General features: G+C 41.3%; 1 protein-coding gene across 1 annotated transcript in view; it reads right to left on the bottom strand.

Moving 5' to 3' along the window:
* TRPC4 (transient receptor potential cation channel subfamily C member 4) overlaps window positions 1-14,230 on the bottom strand; it is a 107,685-nt gene that overhangs the window by 43,332 nt on the left and 50,123 nt on the right. The window contains exon 3 of the mRNA XM_059833350.1: window positions 5,872-6,208. Within this exon, the coding sequence (XP_059689333.1) occupies window positions 5,872-6,208 (337 nt within the window). The remainder of the gene's footprint in view (window positions 1-5,871; window positions 6,209-14,230) is intronic.

Here is a 14,230-nt window from a genome sequence, read left to right on the forward strand (position 1 = left end):
TCTTCTGCAGTTTATTTGTCACTACTGGTTATGTATTGTTTCATCTTGCTGTCCATATTATCCTTTATATCTGCTCCCTGGAACATGTCAATTTGTACTATCTGTTTAATTTTTTACACAACTTTCTTGACCAAATTTAGAAGATGATGCACAGTGTATTTGGCACCTCTATGATCACTTCATCTGAAGTGTCTTGCTGTGCTATCGGTTTGGATGTACATCGTGCTAACTACTGACAAGACTGTACACTGCCATACATCCCACGAGCTGTTTGCTGACCACAAATGTTTGCAGTTTGCACAGTTCCCAAACATCCACATTCTCTATAGATTCACATACTCCAATAGTATAAACTATTCTGACAGAATGGATGGGGAACGCATTGTTAAAGAGATTCAGTAAGGCTGCATTCCTGCTCCAGGCACTATTCTGAACAACTTAATTACGATGAGCATTTAAAGATGCCCACAAAAGAGAAAAAAACTCTTCAAAACAAATTTGCCTAAAAAATGTTCTTTTTGCAGCAGCCACCCTGAACAACTGGCAGGGAGCTTTTTAACCACATCTACCAAGCACCAAGTTTGTCTGGTTGTTGGCTTTCTCCTCTGAATTTTGTAGCATTCCCTGGTGAGCACTCCCACTGTGAGAACATTTAGCATGGTCACTGCTACCTTTCAGGCTAGGGTTTAGCGCAGAAGAACAGGCATAGCGAGTCTATAGCGATCAATATGATCCTCATGTGAGCTGCAGTCAAGGCACACAGAGGGTGAGGCTGGGCCTTACTTAATTTCCCCTTTGCATTGCTGTTATAATGCTCAGAGGCCACTCAGGAACTGGATGGGAAATTTGATGATGGAAAATCTTTCTCACTTTTTTTCACAATATGGAGTTCTTGGTTTTCTGTGTTTTTTTCAGTGGTGATGGATTCTCAAGTATAGGAAACAGGCCTATGTTTCTGTAGTGTGAAGCATCTGGCATGCTTGGGATATCGGAATCGAAAGCTAATTTAAAGAACAAAATTAATTTTCTTTACCAGCAAAGCTTGTTTCTTACCTGTTTAAATGCAAGGACAGGAGATTCTGACTCTTCTTACCAAGAGATTTTTCCAAAACTGCTTCTTAAAGCTATAACATTAGCATTGTTATACTGACTTATTGTTCCATGGATAACCACCACATACTGTAACATCATTAGTGTAATCATCTAATCATGTAAAACACAAAATTAATGCAGAAGTTTCCTTAAGAGAGTTTTTAAATGTAAAATCCATAGTCTCCACGGAAAGGTAGCCCAATACAGGTTTTTCCTCTGAGCTTCCTACTCTAGCGACACACTTAATATATGCTAATTATGCACATTCAGCTTTCTATTACATAGTAGTAGGCAAATGCTAGTTACTGTTTGATCATTGGAGAGCTTAGTTTCTTATGGACAATCTTGAAACTTCTGAAGTTCTATGAAATATACATATACTCCATTCTCCTGGAGAAACTGGCTGCTCATGGCCTGGACAGCTGTACACTTCGCTGGGTAAAAAACTGGCTGGATGGCTGGGCCCAAAGAGTTCTGGTGAATGGAGTTAAATCCAGTTGGAAGCTGGTCACAAGTGGTGTTCCCCAGGGCTCAGTACTGGGCCCAGTTCTGTTTAATACCTTATCAATGATCTGGACAAGGGGATCGAGTGCACCCTCAGTAAGTCTGCAGACAACACCAAGTTAGGTGGGAGTATTGGTCTGCTTGAGGGTAGGAAGGCTCTTCAGAGGGATCTGCACAGGCTGGATCAATGGGCCGAGGCCAATTATTTGAGGTTCAACAAGGCCAAGTGCTTGGTTCGCAACAACCCCATGCAACGCTACAGGTTTGGGGACGAATGGCTGGAAAGCTGCCCTGCAGAAAAGGACCTGGGGCTGTTGATTGACAGCCGGCTGAATATGAGCCAGCAGTGTGCCCAGGTGGCCAAGAAGGCCAATGGCATCCTGGCCTGTATCAGAAATAGTGTGGCCAGCAGGAGCAGGGAAGTGATTGTACCCTTCTACTCGGCACTGATGAGGCCACACCTCAAATCCTGTGTTCAGTTTTGGGCCCCTCACTACAAGAAGGACATTGAGGTGCTGGAGTGTGTCCAGAGAAGGGCAACAAAGCTGGTGAGGGGTCTGGAGCACAAGTCTTATGAGGAGCGGCTGAGGGACCTGGGGTTGTTTAGCCTGGAGGAGAGGAGGCTGAGGGGAGACCTTATCACTCTCTACAACTACCTAAATGGAGGTTGTAGAGAGGTGGGTGCTGGTCTCTTCTCCCATGTAACAAGTGATAGGAGAAGAGGAAACAGCCTCAAGTTGCACCAGGGGTGGTTTGCATTAGATATTAGGAAAACTTTCTTCACTGAAAGGGTTGTCAGGCACTGGAACAGGCTGCCCAGGAAAGTGGCTGAGTCACCATCCGTAGAGGTATTTAAAAGACCTGTAGATGTGGTGCTTAGGGACATGGTTTAGTGTTGGACTTGGCAGTGTTAGGTTTACAGTTGGACTCAAAGATCTTAAAGGTCTTTTCCAACCTAAATGACTCTATGAGTCTATGCTGAAATTCATGTTGATGAGAAGCCTGGAAAGTAGAGCTCCTCTTCTCCTCTTCTTTTTAAGGGAGATGATAGCTATTTAAATGCAAACTACATGCAGAGCTATTTGAGTTAAGAGAAAGACAAACAAATAATTCTATTGCTTAATATGTTAATAGTTTTGACATGTTGTAGCATGTAGGAAAACCTTTGGTTTGGAAAAAGGGTTTGCTTCATCATGTTTCCAATTTCAGAGAAAAACTATATCCCTAAAGCCACATCAGGTTTGACTCAGACATCAATATTTTTCATCTACATCCAGAAAAATGCAAAGATACATCTTTGTACCTCAGATTTAGGCTCCCTTGTGTAATTCAAGAGTGCTGCATTTACTCTTTTTAAGGATACTGCATAACTGTGTAGTTCGAAAAGCTGAGATGACAGACTAAATTGTGGCCTGGAAACTAACCTTAGCTTATTGATAAGGACTTAATAAAACTTTTTAGCATATTAAAAGATGACTAGACCACAGCTTGTATGCATGTGAACATGAAAACAGCAGGTTTTGGCTGAGATTCATTCCTTTAAAAAAAAAAAAAGCTGAAATAGACATGTTCATCACACGCTGTGAGCTGAAGTGTCCTGTGGAGATGTGTGTCTGTCTCATTCAATGATAGAGGGAACTTAGGTACCTAATGAATTGCCTGAGATTACGATGGATGTATCTGGGACCTCATTATTTGGGTGGGCTAAGGCACTGCAGCAACCCAAGTCTGAAAGCTGAACCCAGCAACCATGAAACTGGAACTACAGGAAACCACTAGTTAGGAACCACAAGAGATCAGCATGCAAAATATATCATTTTAAATGCAAGAGATTTTGGAAGGCACAGTTTCTCTGAACATTACACTCTAGATTAACCACAAGCTATTTGACCACATGGTATCTGACTATTGATCTTTGTTCATGCTCATGAATATTTGTTTATGCAAGCAGTTCCCTTGACTTGACCTGTACTGCTTGCAGAGCAAAGGCTTATTCAGCACAGACAGTACCAGCATAATATGGCCATATAAGTCTATACTGCAAATATTAATGCTGCTTTTAGAAATGATAGTCATCTTGATAGTCATAATTCTCAGGGTTAATGGCTTCTTCAAACAAGTGCTTTGGGATGCTGTGTTACTTAAACAGTGTCAGAGGTTGAGGGCGATGGCAGTTCTTCCTCTTCCCACTGCACGTTTTCTGGAGAGGAGTTAGTCACCAAAATTTTAGAACTGCCTTTAGCTGAAACTAGCCCTTCTCAAATTGTGTTGTTTTCTCTGGGCTCTAATTTCTTTCCTTAAAAAGATAGGTTAACGATAAAATCCACTTCGGTGTGTCAAGGTCTGTGTGTCAGCTATGCATTTTTTCTTGTTATCCCTCAGCTTCAGGATACTATGAAAGTTGGATAGATACTGATCACAGGCTACTTTGGAAGGCTGGACAGAAAAGCTACTAATATCTCCTCTGGGCATGGGACAGCACAGAAGAGCCCCCTGCTCATTGTAGTGTTTATTTCTAAGGAAGTAATGTATCAAGCTAATGATTTTTATATTGCTTTCTTATTTCTTGATGGTAAAAAACTGGGAAAATTTACTGGAGGAATTTTTTTTTAATATTTCAATGTGAATCTCACCCACTGAAGTTAGTCTGACTTGGCTATAGGAAATGTCGTTATAAGCAGCCTGCCAGATTGATTAATTCCTTTGCAATAATACTAGATACTGGCTTTTTTAATGTTAGTAACTGTATTTACCCAGCGAAGGACAACACACCTTACAGTGAAGGCTGGTGGTGAGGACTGTTTTACGCTGTGCTATCATGGAGGAAATCTCAGAAAACAGTTTATCTGTGAAAGGCAGGTCCTCTGAGAAGTTCTCAACAAGGAAGTGTACACAGGGTTATCAGTCATGCATGCTTCTTTGCTTAAGTGAAAGACAGCTGTAGCCCTGCCTCCTGCTCCCTGCAGTGCTCTACCAAGGAACATAGAGGGAAAGCCACTGACTCTTTCTTCTCCAGAATACCAGGCACTGCCAATTAGTGTATTATAAATTCAACAATGCATTGTAAATTATATATGATCAATGATGCCAACAGCCTTGTCAGTTTGGTAGCTCTAAAAAAAGCCAGGTGTTTGGGAAAAGTTGCAAAAGTGAAGAGAAAGAGGATCTTAATGGAAAGCTCTGAGAGAGGTAACAGTATCAAAACCCCACCAAAACATTTCTGAAAAGATTGTGCATGAACTTGCCTACATAGTGACAATTTAAATGAAGATATCAAACTTAAATTCTTGCAGTAAAGGCTACTAAGTGCCTCCTTCTACAATTTCATTTCAGTCAAGACCAAGTATATTTGGCCTGATCTGGTCCAACTTGTGTTGGTTCCTAAAATAAGAAACAGGGAAGACACCATGGCACACCAAGAGAGATACCATCTAGCAGGAGAGACATGCAAAGATAGGGAGGACCTAGGATAGTCCAATCGGATAGGATTGAGCAATCACACAGGAAGACATTTAAGGCCGACCTGGCCCACACAAGTAGGCTTTTGATAATCCTACACTGAAATTTTTATTTTAAACTATCAGGACAGAGTGGGAATCTTTTCCCCCATTTTAAAAATGCTAGGGGATTTTCTTATTCCTTGTGATGTAAAGTATTTTGTTCGAAGTTGAGTGACAACTTCTCATCAATGGTTTTGCACAGAAAAAATACTCTGCATGCGTATTTTTATGAAAATACTCACTTGAAAATGCTGGCAAGCACTATTTGCAATAGGTGGGTCCGTCATATTAGAAAGAAGCATACTTCAGGTAACTAAGGTTAGTGATAACACTCCTGAAATGACACTGTGCCTCATTCTAATACATGAAAAATAATTATTGTGGCAAAAGGACCCTTTTTTAAAAGTAGACTAACAAAGAAAAAAAATGGACACTTAGAAGAATCAGAACAATTTCTGTCCTGGAGAAAACAGATATTAAAAAGAATATCAATATGTATATTTCAGGGCACTGCTTAATCACAGGAAGGAACCCCCAATATCTTTTGGTTTCCCTCACTGTAATGTATCAGGTGGTGACACTTTGGATTTTTAAACTCTAAGTAAGTTGTCTACTGCTCTTGCTAGGTATTGGAGGACATGGACCATTTGCCCATTTTGGCAGGTCAATAATTCATGTCAGAACTCTCTACTGTATCTTTCTGCCTCAGGAATACTTGGCAAAACCACAGGGATCAAAACACTTTTCACTGTATTTTCTTTAGTAATACATTTACCCAGGACCCACGGTAATATCATCCACTCGACGATGGTTGGTGGCGGTCCCTGCATGCTCAAGTCTGACCTGTCAATGTGCTGAGAGGCAAGCAACAGCAGGAACAGAAAAGTCAAGTAGGATGCAGTATGGCAGATAAATTTGATAAATGGCTTTCTGATGAACAGCCCTAATGGGCTTTTGGGAGCTATCAGGTAGCACACAGAGAAGACCGGGAAAAGGAGTCCTATCACAACACATGTCAACATCTTCACAGCCCAGTGTCGCCTCCTCCATCCAGGGAACTCGTCGTACCAGCGGGATGCAAGAAGCTGCTGGCAGTTGGGCTGAGCAACAAACTAGAGAGAAGAAGAAAGGAAGATGGTTAGTTCCTTGTTACCTCTGTAAAGTTATTTCCATGCTACGTATGTTATGATAAGTAACATTTGGATAGTGATTAAAAAAAATAAAACTCCACAGCCTGTGCAAGCCCACTCATAGTGATAGTCCCAGTAAGACAGGGCTGGGTGAGCCTGCCCTTCCTTCAATGCAAAAAGTATAGTACAAAGCCATCAAAATTCACTTTTCACAATAAAGCTTGACTTTCCCATTGGTTGAGTACACAAGGAGCCAACAGACTGTAAAACACATGTACCTCAAAGGCTGATTTAAAACTGAAAAAGTTTACAAATACTTCCATTATTCAATCAGCAACATCTGTGGAGAATTCACAGAACACGAGGTGGAAGTCGCTATGAAAATGAGAAGCATGACTGAGATCTATAAACAGTGAAACCGAATTCCACAGCCATGAACGAACTATTCTCAGTATGTTCCATGCTAATTCTCTAAAAATCAGGCTTACATGCTTTTAAACTGACAAAACTCTTACAGATACATTACATAATGCTTGCACAATATGAACTAAGCACTAACATCCGCCAGTGCTTCACTAATCCTTATCAGGATATATTCCTATCCTGTACAATATTTTATGGTCTGTCTGTTCTCCGTAATGTGATTTCAGTTCTTAAAATATGATCCTTAAAATTGAATTTCACCAGAAAACCCCAAACCTAGTAAATATTTAATATTTTTCAGATAGCTGTCATGGTTTAAGCCCAGCCGGACTAATCACCACACAGCTGCTCACTCACTCCCCTTCCTCAGCTAGACAGGAGAGAGAAAATATGAAGAAAAGGCTCGTATGTCGAGATAAGGACATAGGGAGATCACTCACCAACTACCATCATGGGCAAAATAGACTTGACTTGGGGAAATTAGTTTAATTTATTACCAATCAAAATCAGAGTAGGATAATGAGAAGTAAAACCAAATCTTAAAAAAACCAACACCTTCCCCCCACCCCTCCCTTCTTCCCGGGCTCAACTTCACTCCCGATTTTCTACCTCTCCCCCCGAGCGGCACAGGGGGACAGGGAATGGGGGTTGCGGTCAGTTCATCACACGTTGTTTCTGCCGCTCCTTCCTCCTCACACTCTTCCCCTGCTCCAGCGTGGGGTCCCTCCCACAGGAGACAGTTCTCCACGAACTTCTCCAACGTGGGTTCTTCCCACGGGCTGCAGTTCTTCACCAACTGCTCCAGCATGGGTCCGTTCCACGGGGTGCAGTCCTTCAGGAACAGACTGCTCCAGCGTGGGTCCCCCGCGGGATCGCAAGTCCTGCCAGCAAACCTGCTCCAGCGTGGGCTCCTCTCTCCACGGCTCCACAGGTCCTGCCAGGAGCCTGCTCCAGCATGGGCTTCCCACAGGATCACAGCCTCCTTCAGGCATCTACCTGCTCCAGCGTGGGGTCCTCCACAGGCTGCAGGTGGATATCTGCTCCACCGTGGACCTCCATGGGCTGCAGGGGCACAGCCTGCCTCACCATGGTCTTCACCACGGGCTGCAGGGGAATCTCTGCTCCGGCGCCTGGAGCTTCTCCTCCCCCTCCTTCTTCACTGACCTTGGTGTCTGCAGGGTTGTTTCTCTCACATATTCTCACTCCTCTCTTCTCCGGCTGCCGCTTCCCGGTTTTTCCTCCCTTCTTAAATATGTTATCACAGAGGCGCTACCACTGTTGCTGATTAGCTCAGCCTTAGCCAGTGGCAGATACGTCTTGGAGTCGGCTGGCATTGGCTCTATCAGACATAGGAGAAGCTTCTAGCAGCTTCTTGCAGAAGCCACCCCTGTAGCCCCCCCTGCTACCAAAGCACTGCCACGCAAACCCAATACAATAGCTTTTCAAAGAAGCTTTAAGTATATTCCAGGGGTTTGTGTCCTATTTTGATTTGATCACTAGTTCCTATTTTCTCTAATGCTTTCTTTTATAAAGGGGACATAGAGTAGCAGCATGCTAGACTTGACATAAGAAATGTAAAATAGAAGCAACATATGCATAAAGAGAGCCAGAGTTATTGCATTTTGTTTAAAAAAAAAAAAAAAAGAAAGAAAAGAAGCATTTTCCTTATGTTACTGTGGTGGGTTGACTTTGGCTGGATGCCACGTGCCCACAAAAGCCGCTCTATCACTCCCGTCCTCAGCTGCACAGGGGAAAGAAAATACAACTAAAGGCTCGTGGGTCGAGATAAGGACCGGGAGATCACTCACCATTACCATCATGGGCAAAACAGACTTGACTCAGAAAAGATTAATTTAATTTATTGCCAATCAAATCAGAGTATGGTAATGAGAAATAAAACCAAATCTTAAAACACCTTCCCCCCAACCCTCCCTTCTTCCCGGGCTCAACTTCACTCCCAATTTTCTCTACCTCCTCCCCCCAGGCAGCACAGGGGGATGGGGAATGGGGGTTGAGGGCAGTTCATCACATGTTGTCTCTGCTGCTCCTTCCTCCTCACACTCTTGCCCTGCTCCAGTGTGGGGTCCCTCCCACGGGACAGTTCTCCATTAACTTCTCCAATATCAGTCCTTCCTATGGGCTGCAGTTCTTCACGAACTGCTACAGTGTGGATCACTTCCATGGGGTGCAGTCCTTCAGGAATAGACTGTTCCAGTATGGTTCCCACACACAATCACAAGTCCTGCCAGCAAACCTGCTCCAGTGTGGGCTCCTTTCTCTCCATGGGGTCACAGGTCCTGCCAGGAGCCTGCTCCAGCGCGGGCTTCCCACAGGGTCACAGCCTCTTAAGCGCATCTACCTGCTCTGGCGTGGGGTCCTCCATGGGCTGCAGGTGGATATCTGCTGCACCATGGACCTCCATGGGCTGCAGGGGCACAGCCTGCCTCACCATGGTCTTCACCAGGGGCTGCAGGGGAATCTCTGTTCTGGCGCCTGGAGCACCTCCTCCCCCTCCTTCTTCACTGACCTTGGTGTCTGCAGAGATGTTTCTCTCACATATTCTCACTCCTCTCTTAGGCTGCAGTTGTGCAGGTTTTGTTTTCCCCTTCTGAAATATGTTATCCCAGAGGCACTACCACCATCGCTGATGGGCTCGGCCTTGGCCAGCGGCAGGACTCTCTTGGAGCCGGCTGCATTGGCTCTGTCGGACATGGGGGAAGCTTCTAGTAGCTTCTCACAGAAGCCACCCCTGTAGCCCGCCTGCTACCAAAACCTTGCCATCCAAACCCAATACAGTTACACACATGCACATATACGTACATTGGATTAAATCATTAGCTGAAGACTTAATAAAGCTATGCAGAAACTTCTTTATCTTATCAAATAATGTAATTGTTAATTTACACCAACTAATTTCAGATTTTAATTCTAATCAAATGCACCTAGTTTGGGATTTTACCTTATTTTGATAATACTTATAACTGCATGAGCCAAGTTTCTTTGGGGATAAATAATAGGTAACTTCTCAAACAGTTTCTGAAATCACTGGGATTACTCCTGGTAGAAATTGCTATTTAATTTGGAATGAAATGAGAGTCAGCATGCATCTTTCTATATATGTCTGGATCTTGTCAGAAATGTTAACTTGAACCAAATTCAAACTTGGTGTATGTTAATGAAATAGCAGTGTCCTTAGCAGAGACATATTTGCCTACCAGACACCAGCACTAAAGCTGCCTCTGACTGTTGTGAAAGACAAGAAAATTTACTCATACTGTAAGCATCTTGAAAATAGCCTTAAAGAAGTGTAACAGAATGTTCTCTTCCATTAGGAAAAATGCATTCTCAAGTTTCAGGGTGTTTGTTTCAAGATACAAATGCCTGGAATAATACTGCATGCAGTCAGAGGAGATGGTTTCAAAGTTACTTTTTTGCCAAGTTTTTAACAGGGGTCTCCCTACAAAATTTTTTACCTCAATTTGCTTGGGTAGGTACAGATTAATACTTTGCTTGACTAGTGAAAAAGTATGACTCGTGGACTAATTCCTGAGTAAAATGGTTTCCTTTTTTTCCCTGGAGTGTGCCAGATCCATGTTTGTTTCCCTTCTTCATAATATCTTCCCATTGCATATCCTCTCACCTAAAAGTAATCAGTTCCTAAATTTTGCCTGTGTCCCCTTTTTCAACACCTTTGGGCCGCCCTCATTTTGTTGGGGACCCAGATGAAGGAATAACTTCCAGTGCCTAGCAAAGGCTGGTGGTAGACGTAGAGGGCCTGCTCCTTGCCAAGCATAGCTAAAAAGGAATGAATTTCCCTAGCTGTATTGTGGAGGAAATTAAGTAAAAGGAGGGTTTTTTCCAATGTCCACCAAGTATTGGGCTGCCCTGTGGCTGGATGGAGCAGAACTCATGCAGAGGTGCCTCATGCCATGAGGAGATGCTTGCTGATTGCACCATCTGGAGGGTGCTCCACACTGGGTGGGCAGTAGCTGCTTAGTTCTAATCTTTAAACAGATTAATATGCAAAACTTTCAATGTTAATACAGAAAGCATTTCTGAGCAGGCTGGAAAAATTGTTTCTTGTCTCCAAATACCCGTATTAGATTTTTTCGTGTTGGGACTGTATTGCTATGGTACAATATGTTAAAGACAATGATTACTTTCTGAGGCACAGGAAGTTTTTCAGTAAGTGCAGAAAATTTTCAAATCCCAGACACTGAAGAGTCAATGTTTTAAGTTCTAATTTTTAACGAAATTAGCTCTCATACTTTTCTTCAAATTATGACTGTGACAGGACAGTTTTAGCACTGGTTGGATCTTCTGACTATAGGAGAAAACTAACATAGACTATACATTTGATGTGGCTAGAGTTAGGGGGAGCATGTACTTTAAATTACTTACTATGACATAAAACACATAAGAAGCAACTAACAGTGCAGTATGGAGCAAGTATATAAAATACTATGTCAGCATTTTAAGAGCTGCATGCATAGTTCTAGTACTGCAGGCAAAGGTCTATAACAGAAACCACAACACAGTGTCTACAGATGATACACTGCATTTCTGAGAGGTCTAGATATCCAGTTTCATGCTGTCATTTTTATCTAACAACATTGTTGGCAAGTTAGTTAACAATGTCCTGAAGCAACAAAAATATGTCTCTTCACTGCAGCCTTTTCTTTATGGTTTTGAGCTCCATTGGCCATTATAACAAACAATGTGAACCACTCCAAAGCGCCTTCTTCAGACAACTGGAAAATTACCCTAAATATCTTGCTGACACTTCTTTTACAGTTATGCTATTCTGCTTCATTTATCAAGGAATTGTATGAGATTATTAAAAATGTCCAAATTAATTTTCACAAATTTGACTACTTGCTCCATTTTTGTGGTTGAGAGCTTTTCATCATATGTAGAAAAATATGTTCTATAGTGATACCTACATTTATTACATTAGCTGAATAATGAAGGAAGTTCTTGAATGGGGAATAGTTGGGGTACCCTGATGGCAAGAAAAATCCACTCAATGGTGAACCCTACAGTCTTGTTCCTCAGCTGTGCAGAGAGCGGGAGCTTGTTACTGAACACTGCATCTCCCCTCTTGTCCTTGTGGACCTGTTTCCTCCAGACGAAATGAGGGGAAGATGTTGTGTACCCACACCTTGTCCTCACGTCTAATAAGTAAGTGTTTGAGCGTGTACAGGAACTGGGGGTGGGGAAGTCTTCCTGGGATGCACGGTGTAAATGCCACCTGTATAGGCTGTCTCAGACATTACTCATAGGTCACATATGGTTATACAGGTCAAGTAAGTTTATCTGTGATTAATATATTTTATTACTGAACCTGAATGCTTATTACATTTGACTTTTTAATTTATCCATTAAAAATCCTTTCTCTACAGAAAAAAGAAAAAAAAGTCTTTATGGTAAAATTCGCTGGTCAAATAAGATTTACACTCTAACTATTATAAACCCTTCTAGTAGAAAGGAACAGTGGAAGTGGATAGTAAAAAGACATGCTCCAAGCCGTAAGACACTTCCTGTATAAATGGATGGGTTCACATCTAGGATGATTACATAGTAAAGCTAAGTAGACATGTTAGTAAGTCCTCTGCTGAACTGGAAGCTAAAAAAATTTTTTTTAAAAATATTCTAAACAAATATTTTATGACTAGCAGAATAGAAATAGTGTCTGACATTAATTTGCCGGTTTTGCATTGCCTATGCCAAAATATTTTCACTGTAGTATATTTTTTCTTCCTTAATTGGAGATATTACATTCTGAGGTATTCAAAGTATCTTTTGTACTGTCAGTATTATGTTATATGTTATTTGACTTTGACATTGTCTCCATATAATTAGCAATCAGCAAGTTTATATTTTCACATTACAATGGCTTCCAATAGCTTCCAGCAGTTTGTAATTATGTGAGGGATTTTGCTGTAATGATTATTCCTGGTTGCACATCTTTAGCTCCTTCATAAGAGTCTGCCCGTCTGAAAATGTTTTGGTATTCATTCTCTTAGTTGTCATGCTGGGAATTGGCTCTTCCCTGAGACTGTTAAAAATCAGAAATTATTCACAGTGCCAGCAAAAATTATCTGGTATAAATAACAGCAGAGCCTGATTCTAGTGATACCAAAGCATATACATAACACAGAATTTCATATTCACTGCTGATTAAATCTGATCTTTAGTTTTGCTATAATACATATCCTTCAGTCAATAGAAATTATGAAGAAATAACACAAGTGATACTATTAGCTATATATTGTCTTTATAGAAATAATATTTTTCTAAAAAAAATATTTTTATAAATATCATAATAAGTCAAGTACTTGCCTACAGTACAATAATACCTCTAAGTATTTATTTCATTGTATTAGGAAATACACAAAAATATAAAAAAAATCCCACTTGTAATATAGCACTCATTTTTACACTTACAAAGCAGTCTAACAAAATCTGAGGTCCAAATTAAATTCTCCTTCTGAGATCAGTAGGTGGTTTAGTGTACGTAACATAGAAAAAGAACATGATTTGTCGTCTAGAAAAGAAAGGTGTCAAGGAAAATTATTTCCTTTTTGACTTATGTACAGGCGAGTTATGCTCTAACCCTGATACCATTCTCTGACAGACAAATGTTAAAGATGTGTTTGGGGGGAGAAAGCAGAGAGAAATTATTACCATAAAATTTTTTAGTAATGCTTTTTATAAAGCCATGGCCAGTTTCTCTGTTGTGCTGTTTTTTATTGCCATTACAGCCAAGCTGGTAGGAAATGTTAGCTCTGAGGTCTTCTACTTTGTCCCACACAATTTCCAATGATTGTACTCCAGTTCAACAAGAATTAAGCCCAATTATATTTTCTTTCTTTAGAAGATTTTACTTTTCATATTTTACATATTTTCCCAGATATTTAATGAAAACCCAAGCTCTTCTAGTTATTTTAACTTCAAATTTGGATGTCAAAATTCTCTACTGGTTGTAAAAAGTGTCTTTGCTTGGCACTAATGACATATTCTAGTCCCAACCTCATTAAGTAGACGCCTAAATTTGGTAGATTGTTTCTCCCTCTAGAGACATCACTGCATATTCTTTTCTGTATCTTCCCCCAAAGATTATATTTGTGGATTTTGGCACTTACTCTGTGAGGACTGGTTCATTAAGACAAATAACATTTAATTGCAATTTAAATGCTTTAATGTTACTGACAGGATCAGCACTACATTTTCCTTTCTAAAAGCTAGGGATCATGGTCTGGACTGCTTTGGCTATAGTTATACCGTCTGTTTTCTGCCTCAGGCCAGAAGCCCTGATTCCTGTGCCAATTACTGTGAATCTTGTCACGTCCATCCCATCTAAGCCTAGCGCTGACTGGAGCAGACTATCATTAGAATCCTGATTCTTGCTGGACCCAAACCACTGGGTCAACTTTTCCTCATCTCTGCCTGCAGCTTCGTCATTAAGGGAACTAGCCAGCTCACTCGAGATCAGAGCACCAGAGCACACCAGCTTGTATATCATCAGGGCAATCAGCTTCAGATCAGGTCCCCATAGTGAAACAAATTCACAGCATAGGT

This window comes from Gavia stellata, chromosome 1 (assembly GCF_030936135.1).
Source record: "Gavia stellata isolate bGavSte3 chromosome 1, bGavSte3.hap2, whole genome shotgun sequence".
Classification (NCBI taxonomy): Eukaryota; Metazoa; Chordata; class Aves; order Gaviiformes; family Gaviidae; genus Gavia; species Gavia stellata.